The sequence below is a fragment of the Macaca nemestrina genome, chromosome 17 (assembly GCF_043159975.1).
Source record: "Macaca nemestrina isolate mMacNem1 chromosome 17, mMacNem.hap1, whole genome shotgun sequence".
NCBI classification, from domain to species: Eukaryota; Metazoa; Chordata; class Mammalia; order Primates; family Cercopithecidae; genus Macaca; species Macaca nemestrina.
Window position 1 is genome coordinate 73,540,254 of NC_092141.1, and position 24,302 is coordinate 73,564,555.

A 24,302-nucleotide genomic window follows, 5' to 3' on the forward strand; every position below is an offset into this window, starting at 1 on the left:
CAGGGACTTCCAGGCCAGCCTGCCCTTGAGAGAACCACATACACAAAAACAAAACCCAAGGTGTAAAATCAGTGCCACTGCTCACACGGACAGGGATCTTGTGCTTTCAAAAGCCTTTACTTAAGTGTCCCTCTAAATGGCAAAGCACTCGATACCTTGAAACATGCATTTGATTTACACATATTCAGTCTGCACAAGCAACTTTAGGAACACACTGGGTGTGGGCAAGGGGTCTACCTCTGGAAAGGACAAATTGCTCAGTACTTCCTAATTCCCTGGCACTTAGTAAGTGCTTAATAAATCTTACCTATTATTAGTAGTATCATAACTAATAATTATCAAAAATTGGCCAGGTGTGGTGGCTTCTGCCTGTAATCCCAGCACTTTGGGAGACAAAAGTGGGTAGATCGCTTGAACCCAGAAATTTGAGACCAGCCAGGGCAACATGGCGAAACTCTGTCTCTATTTTTCTTTAATTAAGTTTTTAAATTATTGAGGCTGGGTATGGTGGCTCATGCCTGTAATCCCAGCACTTTGGGAGGCTGAGGCGGGTGGATCATTTGAGGTCAGAAGTTCGAATTCACGCTGGCCAACATGGTGAAACCCCATCTCCACTAAAAATACAAAAAAAAAAAAAAATTTGCCGGCTGTGGTGGTGCACACCTGTAATCCCAGCTACTCAGGAGGCTGAGGCGGGAGAATCGCTTGAACCCAGGAGGCAGAGGTTGCAGGGAGCTGAGATTGCATCACTGCACTCCAGCCTGGGCAACAGAGTGAGACTCTGTCTCACCAAAGAAAAAAATATATATATATTATAAAAAATATATAAATAATATAAATATATTATACATAAAATATATAAAAATAAAAATACATAAAATATATTATAAAAATATATTGTATATACACAAAGAAAACATATATATATATATATATATATATATTTTTTTTTTTTTTTTTGAGATGGAGTCTTGCTTTGTCACCCAGTCTGGAATGCAGTGGTACAATCTCAGCTCACTGCAACCTCTGCCTTCCAGGTTCAAGTGATTCTCCTGCCTCAGCCTCCTGAGTAGCTGGGATTACAGGTGCCCGCCACCAGAGCCAGCTAATTTTTGTATTTTTAGTAGAGACAGGGTTTCACCATGTTGGTCAGGCTGGTCTCGAACTCCTGACCTCAGGTGATCCACGCACCTTGGCCTCCCAAAGTGCTAGGATTACAGGTGTGAGCCACTGTGCCTGGTCTTGTTTTTTTTTTTCTTTTAAATTATTGAAATTTTATAGCTCAGAGACAGGTCCAGGGCCAGGGCCTTTGCTCCTTCCAGTCTTAGCAGGCCGGTAGGTCTGCTAATCACTTCCTTTGGAGTGACTGAGGGTGCACAGACTCTTCTCACTGAACACAGCAGCGCCCCACCCCTGGGGTTTACACCCAAGCCAAAGGCAATGTCTGGGGACTCACTCGAGTGGCACTTACCTTTGTGAGGCTCAGCTAAGGACACTTGCACTTCCGTGTACTGCACATCTGAGGTCAGAGGCTCTGCTCAAAGAAACCACAGCAACTTGTTGTTTAGGTGGAGTCTCTTGTGGGCACGTCAGATCATAGAAGTAGAGACTTTCCTTTCTGGTTTTTTTTTTTTTTTTTTGAGACAGAGTCTCACTGTGTTGCCCAGGCTGGAGTGCAGTGGTGCGATCTTAGCTAACTACAGCCTCCACCTTCTGGATTCAAGTGATTCTCCTGCCTCAGCCTCCTGAGTAGCTGGGATTACAGGTGTGCACCACCACGCCCAGCTAATTTTTGTATTTTTAGTAGAGACAGGGTTAATTTTTGTATTTTTAGTAGAGACAGGGTTAATTTTTGTATTTTTAGTAGAGGCAGGGTTAATTTTTGTATTTTTAGTAGAGACAGGGTTAATTTTTGTATTTTTAGTAGAGACAGGGTTTCACCATATTGGCCAGGCTGGTTTTGAACTCCTGACCTCAAGTGATCCGCCCACCTCAGCCTCCCAAAGTGCTGGGATTACAGGCATGAGCCACTGCGCCTGGCCAGATTTTCATTCAGGTTATTAAAGTATTCTGTATTTTGAAGGGGCAGCCAGACACAGGCTTAATTCCATTCGGGATGAGGAAGGGAGTACGAACCCCCGCACTGGTCCAGGAGACAGACACAGGGCCTCGGGGCCCATGGTTTCCTCCCTGACTCCTGTTACCAAGATGTGGAGGGACCCCCTGGCCTAGGTCCCTGTTTCTACAGTGGGGAGACTTGGAACAGGTCAGTAGAGACAGAAAACAGCCCAGTATCAGCCCCAGCAGTTCTCCCAGTTTAGTCTCACTCAAGATGCTGGACGCCTTCTCCACAGCCACAGGCAAAGCTGCCTCGGAGACCAAGAGGATTTCAGGAAATGGGGAACAGGGGTCACTAGCCTAAAATACTTGGAAGTATGAGGCATACAAGTGAATGAAATCGCCCAGGGTACAAGGTGAAAGCTAGAAAAGTAGTTTGTCTTCAAGTCAAAAATATTACTGTTTTGTTTTTAAAGCCCTAAAGAACGGGGACTCTCATCAGCTACCAAAACAATGATTCTGCAGTCAAAGATACATTTCAGGCTGAGTGTGGTGGCTCATGCCTCTAATCCCAGTACTTTGGGAGGCTGAGGCGGGCAGATCACCTGAGGTCAGGAGTTCATCAGCCTGGCCAACATGGTAAAAACTCACCAATACGAAAAATACAAAAATTAACTGGGGGTGGTGACACACACCTGTCATCCCAGCTACTTGGGAGGCTGAGGCACAAGAATAGCTTGAACCCAGTAGGCAGAGGCTGTAGTGAGCCGAGATTGTGCCACTGTACTCCAGCTTGCGCGACAGAGTAAGACTCTGTATAAAAAAAAAAAAAAAGAGCCAGGCGCAGTGGCTCACACCTGCAATTCCAGCATTTTGGGAGGCTGAGGCGGGCGGATAACGAGGTCAGGAGTTCAAGACCAGCCTGGCCAAAACAGTGAAATCCTGTCTCTACTAAAAATACAAAAATTAGCTGGGCGTGGTGGCGGGCGCCTGTAGTCCTGGTTACTTGGGAGGCTGAGGCAGGAGAATTGCTTGAACCCGGGAGGTGGAGGTTGCAGTGAGTCGAGATCGCACCACTGCACTCCAGCCTGGGTGACAGAACAAGACTCTTGTCTCAAGAAAAAAAAAAAGAAAGAAAGGAAGAGATCTTAACGGAATCCTTTCTCTTCCTTAGGAGCCTTAGCTCCCATGGCAGCAGCCCAGGGCAAAAGGAATTTTGAAAAATGATTTAGTCCAATCCCTCAGTGCTTCAGGCAGAAGAGAGCAGTACAATTGTCTTTAAAAATCACCACCTCAATACCCAAGAGAAAAGAGGTCCCACTGCCTTACCCAGTAGCCCATTATGAGTCAGGAAGTTGTTTTTTGGATATAACCCAGTTCTTCCCTACTTTGATTTAGGTGACTTTCCTACTGAGGACACTAGATAGCATCTCTGGTGAAAGCAACTAGCCACCTCCCTTGACGCATCAGCTGGGTACAGGGTCATTAAGAGAGGTGGGAAATTATCCACAGTCCTTCAAGTTTTAGTTTTCTTTTCCTGTGAGTCTTTTTTTTTTTTAATGTAAAAGTTGGTTCTAATAAAAACATGTAATTAGATAATTACCTTTATTATCATTTATTGGTTTCATTGCATGGTTTCCGACATCATCATTGTGACCTAGTTGAAAAATAACAAGTAGAATGAGTGACAAGGGAAATTCTAGTTTTCTAAAACCTTTTAAAAATTCAGTGCCCCCAACAAAGTCAAGTCTGATTTATTCAGTGTAGTGACAGTCAGCATTGTTTCTGAGTCCTGGGTCCCCTCGTTGGTCTCCCTGTGGCCTCCATTTGACCTACTGTGTAGTCTTTTTCTTTTTTTTTTTTTTTGAGACGATGTCTTGCTCTGTTACCCAGGCTGGAGTGCAGTGGTGCGATCTTGGCTTACTGCAGCCTCTTCCTCCTGGGTTCCAGCGATTCTCCTGCCTCAGCCTCCTGGGTAGCTGGGATTATAGGAGTGCACCACCACACCCGGCTGCTTTTTGTATTTTTAGTAGAGTCGGGATTTCACCATGTTGGCCAGGCTGGTCTCAAACTCCTGACCTCATGTGATCTGCCCGCCTTGGCCTCCCAAAGTGCTGGGATTACAGTCATGAGCCACCGTGCCAGGCCTGTGTGGTCTTTTTCTAACACTGGTGGGACGTCTACCATCCCATGGCAGAGGCATTTCTGTTTGTGAACTATTTGGAATTCAGAATTGTTCAATGTGAGCAAGTTCATGAGAAATTCTGGAAGGGACCAGCTAGTACTCATAAACATGAAGGACATTAGTTAATTAAGCCTGTCTAGTTGGAGAACTGGATTGATGAAAACATAGTTTAAAGAAATAGCAGTATCTCCAGGTTATCATCTCAGTGGGCATGGACAAAGACCACTTTTGTCTTTTTTTTTAAATTAAGTTGTCCTTTATTGCAAAGAATTCTTACAAATGTCACAAATACTATTCTTGAACACACGGTTTTCCATCATGTATTTGAATTAATTACTATCATAATTATTAAAATATATTTATAAATTGAAATAATCTATGCAGAGATGATATAATAAGAATTGGAGTATTTGGAAATTTGGAGAAAAATCTTATTTTCATATAAACCTATATCAACATTTAATTTAGTTAAATGTTGTACTTATATATAAATAATACAAATCACCGACAGAAGCCCCTTATGCCAAAAAGGTATTATTTTTTCTGTAGCAGTAGATTACTTTTTGGTAAATATTTACCTTTTTTTTTTTTTTTTTAAGAGATGGGGGGGGTCTCGTTTTGTTGCACAGGCTGGTCTTGAACTCCTGGCCTCAAGTGATCCTCCCACCTCAGCTTCCCAAAGAGCTGGGATTATAGGCATAAACTACCATGCCTGGCCTGAATATAGTTCCTTCCTTCCTTCCTTCCTTCCTTCCTTCCTTCCTTCCTTCCTTCCTTCCTTTCTTTTTCTTTCTTTCTTTGAGATGGAGTTTCACTCTTGTTGCTCAGGCTGGAGTGCAATGTTGTGATCTCAGGTCACTGCAACCTCCGCCTCCCAGGTTCAAGCGATTCTCCTGCCTCAGCCTCCTGAGTAGCTGGGATTACAAGCATGCACACCATGCCTGGCTAATTTTTTGCATTTCTAGTAGAGACAGGGTTACACCATGTTGGCCAGGGTGGTTTTAAACTCCTGACCTCAAGTGATCCACCTGCCTCGGCCTCCCAAAGTGTTGAAATTACAGGCATGAGCCACCACGCACAGCCTAGAATATAGTTTCTTAAACAATATATTTGCTTTTTTCTATTTACTGACACACTACTTTTATTACTACAAATATTTTATTTTCCTTTTTTAAAGTTTATGACTCAGTACTATATGAATTACTCAATTCTGAAAACATATTTCTCAAGCAAAATATGTCTCTGTAAAAGGTATATCCTAAAAATTTCTTATTTTGTGAGATACTTATAGAATTAGAAAAGAACGTGAGCATTCTCTGACCAAACCTGCTGATAAAGCAATAAAAGTGGCTGGGCTCAGTGGCTCACACCCGTAATCCAGTACTTTGGGAGGCCAAGGCAGAAGGATTGCTTAAGCCCAGGAGTCTGAAACTAGTGGATTGTAGAGTGCCATCTCTACAAAAAATAAAAATTAGCTGGGCATGGTGGTGCATGCCTGTGATCCCAGCTACTCAGGAGGTTGAGATGGGAGGATCACCTCAGCCTGGGAGGTAGAGGCTGCAGTGAGGTGAGATTGCACCACTGCAGGCCTAGGAAGACCCTGTGAAAGGAAAGAAAGGAAGGGGAGGGGAGGGGAGGGGAGGGGAGGGGAGGGGAGGGGAGGGGAGGGGGAGGGGAGGGGAGGGGAGGGGAGGGGGAGGGGAGGGGAGGGGAGGGGAGGGGAGGGGAAGGGAAGAAGGAAGGGAGGGAGGGAGGGAGGGAGGGAGGAAGGAAGGAAAGAGAAGAAGGGAAGAAAGAAAGAAGGAAAGAAGGAAGGAAGGAAGAAAGAAAAGAGGAAGAGTGTTCCAAATTTGGTCTGGGACAGGACTTTTTGTGTGATGTAATTATAGCCCCCTCTGGGAAGTAAGTAGCATCCCTGCTGAAATGCTTGAGCAATTTTCTTACTAAGCTGGGATTAAGAACTCCTAGGACTGGCTATCATTCAGCTGAGCTGACCCTGATGCTAGTGATGAGCCTTATGACTAGATATTTCTTAATTGGAACACTTTTTTTTTTATGCTTCTACTAAGAGAATATTGAAATTGCTTTCCCTTTGTGGCAAATTTGAAGGAAAACTGTCTTGTGCTTGTAATACTTCCATCTAAGAAGGTGTTTTACCAGTGTTTTCATTCAATATCTGGTCTCTGTCTTGAAAATGGAGAATGATAATATTATGCTGGAACAATGTCAAAGTCTTTGAAGGTAACAAGGCGTTATGATTATTCTCCATCTTTCATCTACGGGGAGTTTAGAAGGTGGCGAAGTTAGAATAAAATGTGCTACCTTTCCTTTTACGTTTCTGTATATTAGCTCACGGCCCAGTGGCTGATGAGATGAAGTACCCTGTTGAAGCCAGGGTTTCTCTTCCAACTGCATTCCCACTACTTACAAATTCTGCTTCTGAGAGGGATAAGGAAGTATGTAGCAAGCTGGGGAAAATTAGCAATGGCAGGAGACCATGACTTTACCGTAGTGACTGTTAGCTTCCATACTGGGATCTGACATTTTCTCGTTGTTGGAGTTCAGAAGTGGTACTGCTGGCCTTAAAATGAAATATAAAAAGGGAAAACAACATATAGATATATTTCTTGTTGTTATTCTAACCCCAAACCAATGAAGTAATCAAAGGAAGATCATGAGAAAACCAGGAAGAGTTTTCCAAGGTAAGGAAAACTTAACTCACTCTCTCATTTGGAAAACTAATATTTTTTGGTAGCTCCAAGGATTATGTGAAAAAACTTTTTTTTTTTTTTAGACAGAGTCTCACTCTGTTGTCCAGGCTGGAGTGCAGCAGTGCAATCTTGCCTCACTGCAGCCTCCGCCTCCTGGGTTCAAGTGATTCTCATGCCTCAGCCTCCCAAGTAGCTGGGATTTCAGGAGTGCACCACCATGCCTGGTTACTTTTTGTATTTTTAGTAGAGATGGGGTTTCACCATGTTGGCCAGGCGGGTCTTGAACTCCTGACCTCAGGTGATCTGCCCGCCTTGGCATCCCAAGGTGCTGGATTACAGGCGCGAGCCACCATGCTTGGCAGTGATAAAACTTTTTCCTATTAAAATAAGTATCAGGACCAAAGGGGACATGAATACCGGGAGTCCTTCACAGGCTACTCCCAAGCCCCTGAATTCCTTATGCTGTGCTACTGTTTCTCTCTGGAACAGAGCAATCATTTCTATACTTTTGGATTTCAGATTTCAGGAACTGTAAAGGTAGTAAAACTGTTTTTTAAATGCCAACTCTATTTTGCCAAATTAAAAAAAATCATCTACTACCATTATAATTTCATAAGGAAAAGGAGATTTCACAAATAATCATGTAGGAAGGACATGATCTCAGAATAAAAGCCATTCCTCCCCATGAAAGGACAATTGGCAACCTTCCACTGAGATATGCGCGCGCGCGTGCGTACACACACACACACACACACACACAAAACTCACACCCAAGGAAGGCCTATATTTTTCTGAGTTTGCCAGAGCCACTGAAAACTTCCTAATGACCAGAACCTCGCTTCAGACATGTCCACTGTGCTCACAGAGCAGCCGCCCCCTTCTTACAACTACACTCACCTGGACATTTCCACTGGCATCTGCTTGGCTTTAAAAAAGAAAAAGAAAAATCAAAGTCAGTATATGGTGCCCACCTCCATACTACTCTAATGGCCAAAACGCCAATTACTTTGCACTAACCTAATAGATAGAAAACACTTTCTTTTCTTTCTTTTACTCCTAGTAAGCTGTGAAGGAACACTCTTTTCAACTACATTTGACTTTCCAGAAGATTGAATACCCAGAAAAAGAGAGAAAAGGAAGCCAAACATATTCACTCTTTTACAAAAGACAGAAAAGAAAGAGGTATTCTCTTGGTTTTATATCAAGATAATTCCCCAGAAACATGATCTCTTGACTATTTTAGCCAGAAGTGATTTTTGTTAGTGAAATGTGATGGAAAAAGAGACAATGACACAGGAATCAGATCAGCCAGATAAGCAGGCAGCTCTCTCCCTCTCTTTCTCTCTCTCTCTCTTTTTGAGACAGAGTCTTGCTCTGTTGCCCAGGCCGGAGTACAGTGGTATGATCTGGGCTCACTGGGTTCAAGGGATTCTCCTGCCTCAGCCTCCCGAGTAGCTGCGATTACAGGCGCCCATCACCACGTCTGGCCAATTTTTGTATTTTTAGTAGAGATCGGGGTTTCGCCATGTTGTCCCAACTAGTCTTGAACTCTTGACCTCAAGTGATCCACCTGCCTTGGCTCCCAAAGTGCTGGAATTACAGGTGTGAGCCACCGTGCCTGACCACTCTCTTTGATTCCAGATAATTACAAAAAGTAAAGGCCAAATCAATCCCTGCACTTGGAACTCGAAGCTGGCCTGAGACCAATGCGAGGGTGTTGCTCTGTCTTCCCTGATGGGTAGCAGCTTTCCTGACAAAACCCAGGGCCCCTCCTCATCCCATCTGCCCCTCCCATCCTAGGCAGCAGCACCAGAGGCTCCAAAAGAACCTACCTTATCCCACAAAAAATTTTTTGCAGAATTTACTGATGCTCTGCCCTTTTCCTTGAGTCTTGGACAGCTGACTCTGATTCCTGGTTATTGAGTGGTCCTGGCTGCTCAGCTGGGCTTACTTAGCTAACCCCAAGCATAGGGTAGAAGTCATAGCACAGGCCGGGCGCGGTGGCTCAAGCCTGTAATCCCAGCACTTTGGGAGGCCGAGACGGGCGGATCACAAGTTCAGGAGATCGAGACCAGCCTGGCTAACACGGCGAAACCCCGTCTCTACTAAAAACACAAAAAATTAGCCGGGCGAGGTGGCGGCGCCTGTGGTCCCAGCTACTCGGGAGGCTGAGGCAGGAGAATGGCGGGAACCCGGGAGGCGGAGCTTGCAGTGAGCTGAGATCTGGCCACTGCACTCCAGCCTGGGCGACAGAGCGAGACTCCGTCTCAAAAAAAAAAAAAAAAAAAAAAAAAAAGAAGTCATAGCACAACTGCCAGGTTAATTACTAAGCAATCAATGTGTGTGTGTAACATGTGGGTGTTATGCGCATGTATGTGTCTCCAAGACACTTGCATCCCACTCTGCATGCATTACAGGACTAGGTGTGGACAAATCTACAGAAATGGCTTCTTCTAACCACACGAAGATGCAATTTCCCCCCAAATTTATCTTTTCTGGTTTGCCCAACGAGGAAAGTAATAGCTTTCGTTTTTGCCTAGCTGAATCCAGGGGTCGGAAAAGCACCACGTATCCCTGGCTGGTTTCCTAGCAAGGACGACCAGTCAGTATGGAAGGAAAGAACTATGCTCACCCTTGGCTTTCCTCAGAAAATAACATTTGGCCCCAATGATCAAGAAAGCAATGATCACTCCGATGACAACCACTGCAATAAGTCCTTTCTTCCATGCGGCAAGAACGACTGAAAAACAAAACAAAAAAAATTTTTTTTTTTTTTATATAGGCTCTTCCTCTACCAGGAAGACATAACATCAGGCTTAAGCAACAAAAGTCAGACTGATTCTCACAGCTCTTGTAACTGGCAGCTTGCCAAATACCTCTGAGGGGTTCTGCACTCAGAGCTGGTGCAGAAATGATTGTTTCTGCTACAAATAGAGGTCAGCTCTGGTCCTCAAGGAGGGAACAAACCAGCTTTGCTGGGGTAGACTTTTTTTTCTTTCTTTTTTGAAACAGGGTCTCACTCTGTCACCCAGGCTAGAGGCTGATCACAGCTCACTGCAGCCTCAACTTCCCGGGCTTGAGCAATCTTCCCACCTCAGCCTCCCGAGTAGCTGGGACTACAGGAGCACACCACCACACTCGGCTATTTTTTGTTGGTTTGATTTTTGAGGCAGAGTCTTGCTCTGTTGCCCAGGCTGGAGTGCAGTGGGGCAACCTCTGCTTACTGCAACCTCTGCCTTCTGGGTTCAAGTGTTTCTCATGTCTCAGCCTCCCGAGTAGCTGGGATTACAGGTATCAGCCACTGCGCCCAGCCTATTTTTGTACTTTTCGTAGAGACGGGGTTTCACCATGCTGCCCAGGCTGGTCTCCAACTCCAGGGCCCAAGTGGAGTAGACTCCTTTTTGGCGTGTATGTTCAGTCCTCTTCCTCTCCAGGAAACCACCCCCACCCACATAAGTGGGCTCCCCAACCATGTCTGTTCTGCGTGACCCAATCCACTTGGCCACAGGTGGTCTGTGGGTAGATGTCTGACCCAAGGTGACTCAATGGTGAGTCTTCCAAGAATTTGTAATTGGAACAATGTGACATTCTTCCAATTCCTTATAATAATCAATTCCTCTTTTTTACTTAATTCTAGTGGGTTTCTGTCACTTGCAACCAAGAGCCTGGAGGACGTTAAGTCTCCTAGCCTTCAGTCACAAGAGCTAAACTCCCCCCAACTCCCTCTTACAAGGGGTGTGTTTTCTGGTCTTGCCCTTGGGAGCCCACAGCACAGCTTGCTGTGGAGACCCTGACTCACCTCTGACTGTCAGTATTTTGCTTCTGGGGACACTGGAGGCATGGTTGGCTCTGTTGAAGGCTGTGCAGTAATACTCCCCCTCCTGCTCCTTGCTAGCCTTCGGCTTGGTCCAAAATTCCTGGGTGGCATTCAAGGTCGTTTGGTGGAAGGGTTTGCCCTCCTTTTCCCTGTAAAACCTATAGGTGATGGGACCAGATCCTTCATTCACAGCGCATTGCAGCACAATGTCCTCTCCAGACTCCACAACCTTATTTGACAGGATAGAAATCTGGACCTCATCCACTGGGGCTGAAAAAGCAGGAAAAGGATTCACACTGAGCAAAGAAGGGCAGAGGAAGAGGAACATGAGACAGCCACCATTCAACTTTTTTTTTTTCCTCTGAGACAGAGTCCCACTCTTGTCACCCAGGCTGGAGTGCAGTGACGTAATCTCGGCTTACTGCAACCTCTGCCTCCTGGGTTCAAGCAAATCTCCTGCCTCAGCCTCCCGAATAGCTGGAATGACAAGTGCGCACCACCAGGCCCAGCTAACTTTTTGGATTTTGTTGTTGTTGTTGTTGTTGTTTTAGAGATGGGGTTTTGCCCTGTTGGCCAGGCTGGTCTTGAACTCCTGACCTCAAGTGATTTGCCCACCTCGGCCTTCCAAAATGCTGGGATTACAGGCATGAGACACCGTGCAGGCCACAAACAATCTTGACCCACTGCCTTCTCTAGCTATCGGCCATTTTTTCTCCTTTTTCCTTTATGCTTTGACACCCTTATTTCCCACTTTCTTGTTACCCCTGAAATCTGACTGCACTCTTGTGTAGTCACGATCTTGTGACACTGCACTTTATCTCAAGTTTTGAAGAAACTGGGAAGGTCACCTGATTCCCCAACCAATGTCCCTGAGTCCCCTGCAGATTAAATTCAGTGGTAGATGCTCTTCCTCCAGGCTTCCAACCTCGGGCTCTCCACAGCTTTGCTGCTGCCCAGGTCTTACTGTGGAACTCAGCTTTTTCTGGGCTTCTGGGCTTCCTCATGACTCTGATTCTCTTCCTTTCTTACCTGGCACCCCTTTCTTATTCACTGGTTATTCTTTGTTTTGCCCTGAAGTATGAACTTTTTGTAAAATTCAGTCCTCCGTTTTCCGTCCCCATTCTCCTCCTGGGTGATTTCATCTACATGCAGAGCTTCTGTCTCCGAGTCACTGATGCCTAAACCTATGGCTCCAGTCCAAGTTACTTTCCTGAACTCCAAGTTTCCCTTTTCACCTGGGCATTTCCACCTGGAAGCCCAGCCAGCCTCCCTCCCTGTAGGTCCAAGCAGAACTCGGCTACCTCATCTGCTTTTCCTAGCTCCATCCTCAACTACCAAAATTCAGATCCTAAATTGTCTTCCCAAGTAGACTTTCCTTCTAGTGTGAGAGCAGATGGTCAGCAGATGGTATTGTGACTTATGAGTCACTCTGCTGTGAGTGCAGGCTGTGGTAAGACAACGGAAGAAGCCACGCTCCGGGCCTGGGACACCAGTGGGCTCAAATCCCAGTCCTACCACCCACCAGCTATCTGCCCTAAGCCTCACCTGCGTCATGATAGAACAATGACAATGCTATTACTGGTCTTCTGCGGTTATTGTGAGTTTCCATTGGAGCAATTTACTACAGTACTTCACACAGGGTTGCACACATGGTCAGTAAATGTGAGCCACTAATATCGACCCAGTTTAAACCAACAGCTTCACATGGGCTTCTGCATTAGCCTCTAACGTGCCATGAGGTCTGAAGTCCCCATGTCTGCTCCCTGACCCAGCCACCAGGTGGATCTTTCCGAGAACTCATTTGCATCCTGTCCTTCCTTCCATCTTTTGGCTTTTCACTGTACGCAGGACAGTTCCCTACTCCTGAGACTGGCACCTGACACCCTTCACACTTAGGCTCACCCACTTTTTCAACTCATATCCAGTGATTCTCCATTCCCAACGTCCAGCCTTTGTTTCCAGCCATCTGATTTGGCCACAGTCCTTTTTTTTTTTTTTTTTTTTTTTTAGATAGAGTCTCACTCTGTCACCTAGGCTGGAGTGCAGTGGCACGATATTGGCTTACTGCAACCTCCACCTCCTGGATTCAAGCGATTCTCCCGCCTCAGCCACCTGAGTAGCTGGGACTACAGGCACCCACCTCCACATTGGGCTAATTTTTGTATTTTTAGTAGAGACGGGGTTTCACCATGTTGGCCAAGTTAGTCTCAAACTCCTGGGCTCAAGTGATCCACCTGACTCGGCCTCCCAAAGTGCTGGGATTACAGGCACGAGCCACCTGGCCGCGTAGTCTTTTGAAGTGCCCCGTGGAACCTTTGGCTCATATGTCTGCTGGAGATGTTCAGCCATCTTCAGCCTTCTCTGCCCACCCATTCTCAAGCCCTGACTCCTCGCCCAGCTCTTTCACAATGTTTACCCACTGAAGCTAGATGACGTCTGACACACCCTGAATTACTATCCATCACTGTAGGGATATAGTTCATGTGACAATTAACCAAACATTACCTTTAACATTTTTTCTATGCTTATTTGTATTATGATTCAGATGTTTCTCCATCATTTAATTAGGAGATCTTGTGTTTCTTATTACAGCTTTGAAACAAAGAATATGCCTTCTTTTTTGTATGCCTCACACCATTAGGTGCTTAGTCTATGTTAATGTTAATTTCTTTTTTTTTTTTTTTTTTGAGATGGAGTCTTGCTCTGTCGCCCAGGCTGCAGTGCAGTGGAATGATACCAGCTCACTGCAACCTCTGCCTCCCAGGTTCAAATGATTCTTGTGCCTCAGCCTCCTGAATAGCTGGGATTACAGGCACACACCACCACACCCAGCTAATTTTTTGTGTTTTTAGTAGAGACAGGGTTTCACCATGTTGGCCAGGCTGGTCTTGAATTCCTGACCTCAGGTGATCCGCTTGCCTCAGCCTCCCAAAGTGCTGGGATTACAGGTGTGAGCTACCTCACCCAGCCTATGGTAATATCAATTGAAAAGGTATGGCTACTGTTAGACTCTACATGAATAGAAGCAGGAATCCCTCCCTCCTATTCACATCCATCAGCAGCACGTATAGATAGGCAGTTACTAAACAAGAAGGACGAAGAGGAGGAATCCTTATGAAACTTTTTACGACAGGATGCAAAATATCTAAGACATGCAAGCAATGGCACTCCTGAGGCCTTCTGAAAGGCATGAGATAGAGGCTTAAAGTAAACTGTCCACCCCCAAGACAATGGTATATTTCTCTTGAGTATGATGAGAATTCCAGGCAAATGTTAGTAATTCCCATGAGACCACAGCCTGTAGCTCTCATTGCTGTGGATTTCACACAAGACAGGGTTGCCTGGCTAGGAGTCACAACAGCAGAGACCTGATCTATAATTCTCAGAACAGTATATCTGAAAAGGAGAAAGTGCCAAGGGAGCCCAAATGCAAAACTTCAGTGCTCTCTGCAGTCAGGACACTTTCATGCTTATCATATTTTAGCAGTTCGTTGAAAGGTTCTGGAAAGAGATTACATTGTCTTCATCAATAGCTCCCAGATATTTTCCAGCCTCCTTTACTGGGCCTTGGTCCTGCTTTGGTGCATATCTAGTGTATGGACTTTGCATAAGCACCCACTACTTCTCTCTCTCTCTCTCTCTTTTTTTTTCCAGATGGAGTTTTGCTGTTGTTGCCCAGGCTGGAGTGCAACGGCACATCTTGGCTCAGTGCAACTGCTGCTTCCTGGGTTCAAGCAATTCTCATGCCTTAGCCTCCCAAGTAGCTGGGACTACAGGCGCCCGCCACTACGCCCAGCTAATTTTTGTATTTTTAGTAGAGATGGGGTTTCACCATGTTGGCCAGGCTGGTCTTGAACTCCTGACTTCAATGATTTGCCTGCCTTGGCCTCCCAAACTGCTGGGATTACAGGCATGAGCCACCGTGCTTGGCCCCCTACTTCTCCTATTTTTCCCACAGTCCCTGGGCATGAACGAATGCCCCAAGCCCACATGATTTCTTCTCATAGCACAGCAACTTACCTATCACCTTCACCCTCAGAACTTCACTTAACATTTCGGCATGGGAATGGCAGTTATCCGCAACACACTGGTATTCTACGTCTTCAGTGGGGTTGTCTTTGAATACCGCAGGATCATTTGAGTTCTTGGTACTATTCTCCAAAATTTTGCTTGTTTTTAATAGGTGATAAGAAATAGGTGAAGTTCCATTGATTGATTGGCAACTGACTTCGATGGTCTGTCCTTTTATGACCTCAAACTGGGCGTCATGAGAAATCCTGGGCTGGGAGAGCATTTCTAAAACAGAGGGAGAAACAATCCAAAAGGCACTGAAGGTACAAGCAAAGCATCCAGCCCAAGAGTTTCTCCTCCAAAGCCTGAGCTTTGCTTTCTGTCCCTGCTGTAATTTCAAATGCCTACCTGCCTTATTTACCTTTATAGGACACCTATGAGACTGACAGTCTGTGTGTGTGTGTGTGTGTGTGTGTGTGTGTGTGTGTGTGTGTGTGTGTGTGTATTTGAGACAGAGTCTCATTCTGTTACCCAGGCCAGAGTGCAGTGGTGCAATCACAGCTCACTACAACCTCCCGGAATCAAGCAATCCTCCCACCTCAGCCTCCCGAGTAGCTGGGACTATAGGTGCACACCACACCTAGCTAATTCTTTATTTTTTGTAGAGACAGGGTCTTGAACTCTTGGACTCAAGTGATCCTCCCACATCAGCTGCCCAAAGTGCTGGGATTATAAGTATGAGCCACCACACCTGGCCGAAGATATATGTGTGTGTGTGTGTGTGTGTGTGTGTGTGTGTGTGTGTGTGTGTGTTTTGAGACAGAGTCTTGCTCTGTCACCCAGGCTGGAGTGCAATGGTGCAATCTCGGCTCACCGCAATCTCTACCTCCTGGGTCCAAGGGATTCTCCTGCCTCAGCCTCCCGAGTAGCTGGGATTACAGGTGCCTGCCACCACACCCTGCTAACTTTTGTATTTTTAGAAGAGAGGGGATTTCACCATGTTGGCCAGGCTGGTCTCAAACTCCTGACCTCAGGTGATCCACCCACCTTGGCCTCCCAAAGTGTTGGGATTACAGGCATAATCCACCAGGTCCAGACAATATATGTGTTTTTAAATTCTTCTCAGTCAGTCATGGTGGCTCATGCCTATAATCCCAGCACTTTGGGAGGCTGAGGTGGGTGGATCACCTGAGGTCAGGAGTTCAAGACCAGCCTGACCAACATGGAGAAACCCTGTCTCTACTGAAAATACAAAACTAGCTGGGCATGGTGGCGCATGCCTGTAATCCTAGCTACTAGGGAGGCTGAAGCAGGATAATCCCTTGAACCCAGGAGGCAGAGGTTTTGTTGAGCCGAGATCATGTCATTGCACTCCAGCCTGGGCAACAAGAGCAAAACTCCATCTCAAAAAAAAAAAAAAAAGAAAGAAAGAAAAAAAACTCTTCTTAGTGCTTCAGTCTCTTAACAGATAAGAATTATATTAGGTCATTATTTAGGCATTAGGTTATTTAAACCTTATACAATGAGATTTCCTCCTCCCAAGAACAAAAAATAAAATAAAATGCAATAACACACATTTGTCTCTTGCATTCCTGCCTTTTGAGTTAGGTGGTTAGAGCACTGAAAATAGGCTAAAAATCCTGCTTCAGTTGAAGCTATAATAGAATCTCAGCTTGATAAAACACAGTCACAGGTTAAATGAAAGGATCATAACTGAACAATATAGTGACAGTGACAACGTAACTGGAGTTCTTTTTTTGTTGTTGTTGTTGAGGCGGAGTCTCGCTTTGTCTCCCAGGCTGGAGTGCAGTGGCCGGATCTCAGCTCACTGCAAGCTCCGCCTTCTGGGTTCAAGCCATTCTCCTGCCTCAGCCTCCCGAGTAGCTGGGACTACAGGCGCCCGTCATCTCGCCCGGCTATTTTTTTGTATTTTTTAGTAGAAACGGGGTTTCACCGTGTTAACCAGGATGGTCTCGATCTCCTGACCTCGTGACCCGCCCATCTCGGCCTCCCAAAGTGCTGGGATTACAGGCTTGAGCCACCACGCCCGGCCTCGACTGGAGTTCTATAATCATCTAGAATCTCACCACCCAAAGTGTGGTCCAGAGACCAACAGCATCCACGTCACCAAAATGCTAGTTAGAGATGCAGAATCTGGCCCCATCTGGGCCTGAATTACTGAATCAGAACCTGTATTTTAACCAGGTCTTACGTGCACATTCAGGCCTGAGAAGCCCAGCTCCTGGTGGTCAAACACCTACATTCTGTCCACTAGAAGTCTTACCCTGTTGGGTTAGCCAGGTTACAGATTGAAAAAATGGAATTTTGATATTCTTGGCTGGGTGTGGTGGCCCACGCCTGTAATCCCAGGACATTGTGGGACCAAGGCGGGCAGATCGTGAGGTCAGGAGATCGAGACTATCCTAGCTAACATGGTGAAACCCTGTCTCTGCTAAAAATACAAAAAAAAATTAACCAGGTGTGGTTGCGGGTGCCTGTAGTCCCAGCTAGTCGGGAGGCTGAGGCAGGAGAATCATGTGAACCCAGGAGGCGGAGCTTGCAGTGAGCCCAGATCGTGCCACTGCACTCCAGCCTGGGCGACAGAGCAAGACTGCATCTCAAAAATAAATAAATAAATAAATAAAAATAAGAAAAATAAAAATACAAAAATTAGCCAGATATGGTGGTGGGCACCTGTAATCCCAGCTACTCGCTGAGGCAGGAGAATCGCTTGAACCCAGGAGGCAGAGGTTGCAGTGAGCTGAGATTGTGCCACTGCACTCCAGCCTGGGAGAGAGAGTGAGACTCTGTCTCAAAGAAAAAAAAAAAAAATGTTTAACATTGACTAAGTAGTGTTTCCTTCCTGACCTTTTGGGTGGGTACTTGTTCCAGGAGGCAGAATCTTGCCAGAATCTTAGAACGTCAGAGGTCACATCATCGTCAGTGAATCAGTGCTCTGAGCAGGAGTACCTCCTTGTTTCTTTGGCCTTTTGATTTCACCCTTCTCTCCCTCTAGTTCTTACCCTGCCTGAGTCTGCTCAGACCGGATAGGGCGGCAGCTGCAGATAAATTTCCTTTCTCCCATTCAACCCCGGATGCCTTCTGAGTCAGCAATGATATACTCACCACATACGACTATCTGGACTGTGTTGCTTTTCTTGACCACTTTGTCAATACCTGCAGTGCAGATATACGTCCCATTGTCCCCCTTTGAGGCTATCTTGGTGAAATTTTGAGTCTGAGACACAATCGTGTCTCCCTTCTGGATGGTGAAATTGGCTGGAGGTGCTCCTGGGATGGAGCAGGACAGGTTCAGTCTTTCACCTTGGTCCAGACGTGTGAAGGAAGTTTCCAGTTCGGGCTTGGAAAATAGTTCTGAAACACAGTGAGTGGGAATGGAGCGAGATGTGTCTGGCCACCACCCTAAAAGCCCCTTCCTGGAGAGGCCCTTGGGTCGGGTGCTCTTAGCAGAACCAACTTCCAACTTCCAGCAAAAAGTTTTCCTTTGCTTCTCATATACCTAATGATCACCCCAGTAAGGAATTAGGGCTCATTCTTTGCCTAGGATTCCAATGGCAGGTTTTCCTTTCTTGTTAATCCAATGTATTTCAATGACAAGGATTAGAAAAGTTTTGCCACTTGTGGTCAGGTGTGGTGGCTCACACCTGTAATCTCAGCACTTTGGGAGGCAGAGGTGGGTGGATCACCCAAGGTCAGGAGTTGAGACCAGCCTGAGCAACTTGGTGAAACCCCATCTCTAATAAAAATATAAAATTAGCCAGGCATGGTGGTGCCTGTAATCCCAGATACTCAGGAGGCTGAAGCAAGAGAATCCTTTGAACCCAGGAGGCAGAGGTTGCAGTGAGCTGAGATGGCTCCACTGCACTCCAGCCTAGGCAACAAGAGTGAAACTCCGTTTCAAAAAAAAAAAAAGGAAAGGAAAGGAAAGTTTTGCAGCTTGTAATGCAGCAAATATTAATTCATGAATTCACTCATTTATTTATTCACTCACTCATTTCACCCCACAAGTATTTATTGCAGGTTCTCTCTGTGGTGGGCCCCTTGCTAGAGTAGCAGTGAATAAGAAACAGTCTCTGACTTCAAAGTGCTTACATTTAGTGGTTGATTTAGATGCACTGTTTGTGGCAGAGCCCATAGAAAAAACACTGAACTGGCAGGGCGTGGTGGCTCATGCCTATAATCCCAGCATTTTAGGAGGCTGTGGTGGGCGGATCACAAGGTCAGGAGATCAAGACGAGCCTGGCCAACGTGGTGAAACCCCGTCTCTACTAAAAACACAAAAAATATCTAGGTGTGGTGGCAGGGGCCTATAATCCCAGCTACTCAGGAGGCTGAGGCAGGAGAATTGCTTGAACTCGGGAGGTGGAGGTTGCAGTGAGCCGAGATCGCGCCACCTCACTCCAGCCTGGGCAACAAGAACAAAACTCAGTCTCAAAAAAAAAGAAAAGAAAAGAAAAAACACTGAACGTAGCCTTGGGGAATCAGGGAAAGGCCTCTTAGAGAAAGTTATCCAGGGAAAGTGTCTGAGACAGAATGTCTCAGTCCATCTGGGCTTCCATCACAAAATGCTGTAGACGGGCCTATTTATGTCTATGAATTCTTCACAGGTAAAACCAAGTCTTAGGTAGCCCTTTATCCCCAGTTAGTTGCCCAGCATACAGAAAATGCTCAATATGTGTTGAACTGGTACTTTTCTTTAATGAGATGGTATAAATTGTATCAGTAAAAAAATACCATGAGTCATCAAAATGTAAGTCATGACCAATATTTACTAAATTGCTAACACACACTATAGACCAGCAGGACCCAATGTATATGCCAATATCCCAGTTGTGTAGTTGGCAGCCTACCTATAGTGCTGGGGACTGTTGCTGACACTGAACACTCAATGCTTGTCACATAGGAGGCTTTTAGTAAATAAGAGAACAAATGAATGAATGAATGTATGAACGCAGACACACGAGAACACCTTCACCGTGCAATCAAGAAGTGCTGACTCTCTCTGTCCCCTGAAACATTGTCATCCAACACTCATTCCTTCATCCAACAAATATGTATTGACTTCCTACTGTGTGCCAGGCACTGTTCTAGGTGTTAAGGATGTAGCACTGAACAAAATAATGTTCCTGCTCTCAGCGGCTTACATTCTAGTGACTGCATACACATAATAAACAAGAAAGGTAGAGTATGTTTTTGGAAAAACATGTTCTACCCTTTTTGGAAAAAAAGAAAAGAAAACGTATATAAACCCATCATACAGTGTTTGACGAAGGGTAATTGTTGTTATTTTTTTCTTTTTTTTTTTTTTTTTTTGAGACAGAATCTCACTCTGTGGCCCAGGCTGGAGTACAGTGGCACAATCTCAGCTCACAGCAGCCTCTGCCTCCCAGGTTCAAGAGGTTCTTGTGCCTCAGCCTACCGAGTAGGTGAGATTACAGGCATGCTGCCATGCCCAGCTAATTTTTGTATTTTTAGTAGAGGTGGGGTTTTACCATATTGGCCAGGCTGGTCTCAAACTCCTGGCCTCAAGTGATCTGCCCACCTTGACCTCCCAAGTCCTGGGATTACAGACGTGAGCCACCATGCCCAACCATGTTATCATTATTTTTGAGTTTACTAACGCTTTCTCCTTTGTGGCCCTGTCACAGGACCCATGTCTGGGATCTAGCATAGTGCTTGTCACAGGGGATGGAGAAATATGAGAGAGGAAAGACAACATTAACCAGTATTCATAGAGTCTTACTCTGTACAAGTCTCTCAGCTCATGCTTACAGCATAGTTATCTCATTATAGCAGTCCTAAAAGGTGAGTGCGGTCATCATCACCATCTCACAGAGCTGCGGCACGTTCAATAACTCACCCAAGGTCACAGAAGCAGTGAGCGGCAGGGTTGAGTTTTGGTGCCAGAGCCTGTACCCTCAACAAGCACAGTGGACTGTTAACTTGCTCTGCACTGGCTTCTTCCCACGAGCACCAAAGCCCCACCTGAGCACATCCATTCAGATAAGCAGGGGCAGAAAATGTATCAGCTCTCTTTGGCCATGCTGGATTGCAGCATATTGGCTCCTTGAGCCCACCATATGCCAACACCCTCCCGCAGCGGCAGCCCTACCTGTTACGTTGACGATGATGCTGCTGACCTTGGATATGCGGCTGGACTCCACTTTGCATGTGTAGTTGCCATTGTGCTCCACCATGGCCATGACTGAGTACACAGCCTCGTTGCCGTGTCTGCTGTGGGCCACAATCGCCTTGTCCTTCTGAATTATGATTTCTGGAAACTCCTGGGCCAGGTGAGTCACTTGAATGGTGCACTTAATGTGGAGTTGAGCTCCTTCTGTGATCATTCCAGTGGGGCTGATGTGGAACTTGGGTGTAGAGAAGGATTCTGCAAGAGAGGAAGGCAACCCGGTTGGACTCAGGTGCAAACCTGGGCAAGAGGAACCTCTTCTGCTCTTTTTGCTGCTTCCCCTTTTCCAACTTCTATTGTTCCTAACTAACTTTAAAAATTCAACCTTTCCTCTCTAAAACTTTTGCCTGGGCTGCTCTCATACCCCCTCCCTTCTCACTCACTCTTGCATCTTCAGGCTTCTTCACTGCAAGTCTCTGGCTTTCTGAAGCTTCCCAAAGGCCAAACACCTTCTCTAGATCTCGCCTGCAGAACCTTCTTCGGATGACTTCAGAGATAACCACTGTATTTAGAAATGATCTTCCTCCTGCCCACTACGAATTTTCTAGGCTCTTGTCAGCACTTCATGGAAGCTTGGCATTTCAGCATGAAGATACTATAGCTTAAAAAAGTTCAGCTATGTGAAATGGGCTGCTTCATGGAAATGCGTATTTAAATAATCGCATGCCTCCAAAAAAGTGGCTTCTAGTCTTTTCTATTTCATTTTTTAAAATCCTGGCCATCATTCACTAAACCGATTTCATGACTCACACAGTTGAAAAACAATTTTGCCTGGGCGTGGGGTCTTACGCCTGTAATCCTAACACTTAGGAAGCCCAAGAGTTCTAGAACAGCCTCTGGGCAACATAGTGAGACCTTATCTCTATTAAAAAAGAAAAATAATTTTAATCAAGTATAGGTCAGATACCAACCAGGGCATAGGATCTTCAGGGAAGTGGGGATAGGTCCTAGGCTTTCGTTTCCACTTACAACAAAAAAACAAGCCCAGCGCATAAACTGGAATATATACACAGATTCCAACTGTATAAAATATAGAGTAGGGATATTTAAAAAATGCCAATAGTGAATTTAGAGTAATCTAATACTTTAATATTCATTAGTGATTTTTAACATTATAAAGTCAATTCATAATAAGAAGTTATCATAAAATAATAGCATATGACTTCTCAAGTAAAAGTGAAAAAGGGGAAGGCATTCTTTTCATGTTTTAGGACTCTCAAATTTTAGGTCTTCAGGGGAACCTTAATAATAGCTGAAGGGTGTTTTTCTTTCACCCAGATCAACTCCAGATGCACCAGATATGTAAATGCAGGAGAAAAAGAAGTGAAACCACAAGCACAGGAAAAGAAAACATAGATGCGTTTTTTTTCCTTTAATAATCTTGACATGTGAAGTATGTATGTCAAGACTTTTAAGTATGAATCACAAAACTGAGGTGCCATAAAGAAACAAAACAGGTAAGTTTGACTAACTGAAGATTAAAAACTTCAGCACGGAAAACTTATCATAAAACTAAAAGAAAAATGACAGGCCGGGCGCGGTGGCTCAAGCCTGTAATCCCAGCACTTTGGGAGGCCGAGACGGGTGGATCACGAGGTCAGGAGATCGAGACCATCCTGGCTAACACCGTGAAACCCCGTCTCTACTAAAAATACAAAAAAACTAGCCGGGCGAGGTGGCGGGCGCCTGTAGTCCCAGCTACTCCGGAGGCTGAGGCAGGAGAATGGCATAAACCCGCGAGGCGGAGCTTGCAGTGAGCTGAGATCCGGCCACTGTACTCCAGCCCGGGCTACAGAGCAAGACTCCGTCTCAAAAAAAAAAAAAAAAAAAAAAAAAGAAAAATGACAAACTAGAGAAAATATTTGCATAACATCACTGACAAATAACTAATTAATTTATACAAGACTCAGCTGGGGGTGGAGGCTCATGCCTGCAACTGCAGCACTTTGGGAAGCTGAGGCAGGAGAATTGCCTGAGCTAAGGAGTTTAAGACCAGCCTAGGAAACATGGTGAGACCCTCCATCTCAAAAAAACATATTATAAAATATTTTTTTAAATAAAATAAAGGTGGCAGTCGCAGTGGTTCACACCTGTAATCCCAGCACTTTGAAAGGCCAAGGTGGATGGATCACGAGGTCAGGAGTTTAAGACCAGCCTGGCCAAGATGGTGAAACTCTGTCTCTACTAAAAATACAAAAATTAGCTGGGCATGGTGGCAGCCCCCTGTAATCCCAGATACTCAGGAGGCTGAGGCAGGAGAATCACTTGAACCTGGTGGGCAGAGGTTGCAGTGAGCCGAGATCATGCCACTGCACCCCAGCCTGGGTGACAGAGTGAGACTCCATCTCAAAAAAATAAATAAATAAAAATAAAAATAAAATAAAGGGCTTGAACAAATCCAATCAGGAACAATAAAAATGCTTTTAGTCAAATTTACCTATCCTGTTTCTTTATGGCACTGGAGTTTTGTGATTCATAATAAAAATGACAAGGCATATATGAATAGGTGGTTTACAGGAAAAAAATGTAATAGATGAATAAACAAACTCAACCTCACTAAAAACTAAAGAAATACAAATCACCACAACAGTGATATATATCACTATACCTCAACTAGATGGGCAAAAATAATAAAACATTGAAATATTCTGTTGAGACCAGGCGCAGTGGCTCATGCCTGCAATCCTAGCACTTTGGGAGGCCGAGATGGGAGGATCACTTGAGGCCAGGAGTTCGAGAACAGCCTGGTCAACATAGCAAGACCCTAATCTCTATTTAAAAAGAAAAGAAAAGAAAAGAAGGCAGGAAGGAAGGAAGGAAGGAAGGAGAAAGAGAGAGAGAGAGAGAGAAAGAAAGAAAGAAAGAAAGAAAGAAAGAAAGAAAGAAAGAAAGAAAGAAAGAAAGAAAGAAAGAAAGAAGAAAGAAAGAAAGAAAGAAAGAAAGAGAAAGAAAGAAAGAGAAAGAAAGAAAGAGAAAGAAAGACAGACAGACAGACTCTATTGGTAAGGATGTGGGAAAACAAACACTAGCATCACTTCTGATGAAAATGTTCAACCATCTTGAAGAGCACTTTGGCAATATCTAGCACTTTGGCAATATTGAGCCAGGCACAGTCAGCCAAACCTTTTATAAATTAAAGGAATTAGCTCTTTGTCAAAGGTACTACGCAAATATTTTCTCCAGTTTGTCATTTGTCTTTTTATTTTATGATAAGTTTTTCATGCTGAAGTTTTTGTTGTTGCTGTTGTTTTGAGATGGAGTCTCACTCAATCACCCAGGCTGGAGTACAGTGACATGGTGGCTCACTGC

The 24,302-nt window shown here is 45.0% G+C and overlaps 1 protein-coding gene across 8 annotated transcripts in view; it reads right to left on the reverse strand.

The window, feature by feature from the left end:
• Positions 1–24,302, reverse strand: part of LOC105468997 (platelet and endothelial cell adhesion molecule 1) — an 85,149-nt gene that overhangs the window by 25,811 nt on the left and 35,036 nt on the right. For 6 of the 8 annotated variants that reach the window (XM_071083457.1, XM_071083456.1, XM_071083458.1 and 3 more), the window contains 9 exons: positions 20,916–21,191; positions 17,909–18,157; positions 14,792–15,067; positions 10,754–11,041; positions 9,587–9,694; positions 7,852–7,879; positions 6,751–6,824; positions 3,662–3,715; positions 1,472–1,534 (listed from right to left, as the gene is read on the reverse strand). In XM_071083457.1, the coding sequence (XP_070939558.1) occupies positions 1,472–1,534; positions 3,662–3,715; positions 6,751–6,824; positions 7,852–7,879; positions 9,587–9,694; positions 10,754–11,041; positions 14,792–15,067; positions 17,909–18,157; positions 20,916–21,191 (1,416 nt within the window). The remainder of the gene's footprint in view (positions 1–1,471; positions 1,535–3,661; positions 3,716–6,750; positions 6,825–7,851; positions 7,880–9,586; positions 9,695–10,753; positions 11,042–14,791; positions 15,068–17,908; positions 18,158–20,915; positions 21,192–24,302) is intronic. The other 2 variants (XM_011719516.3, XM_011719512.3) reach the window with 1 other exon arrangement.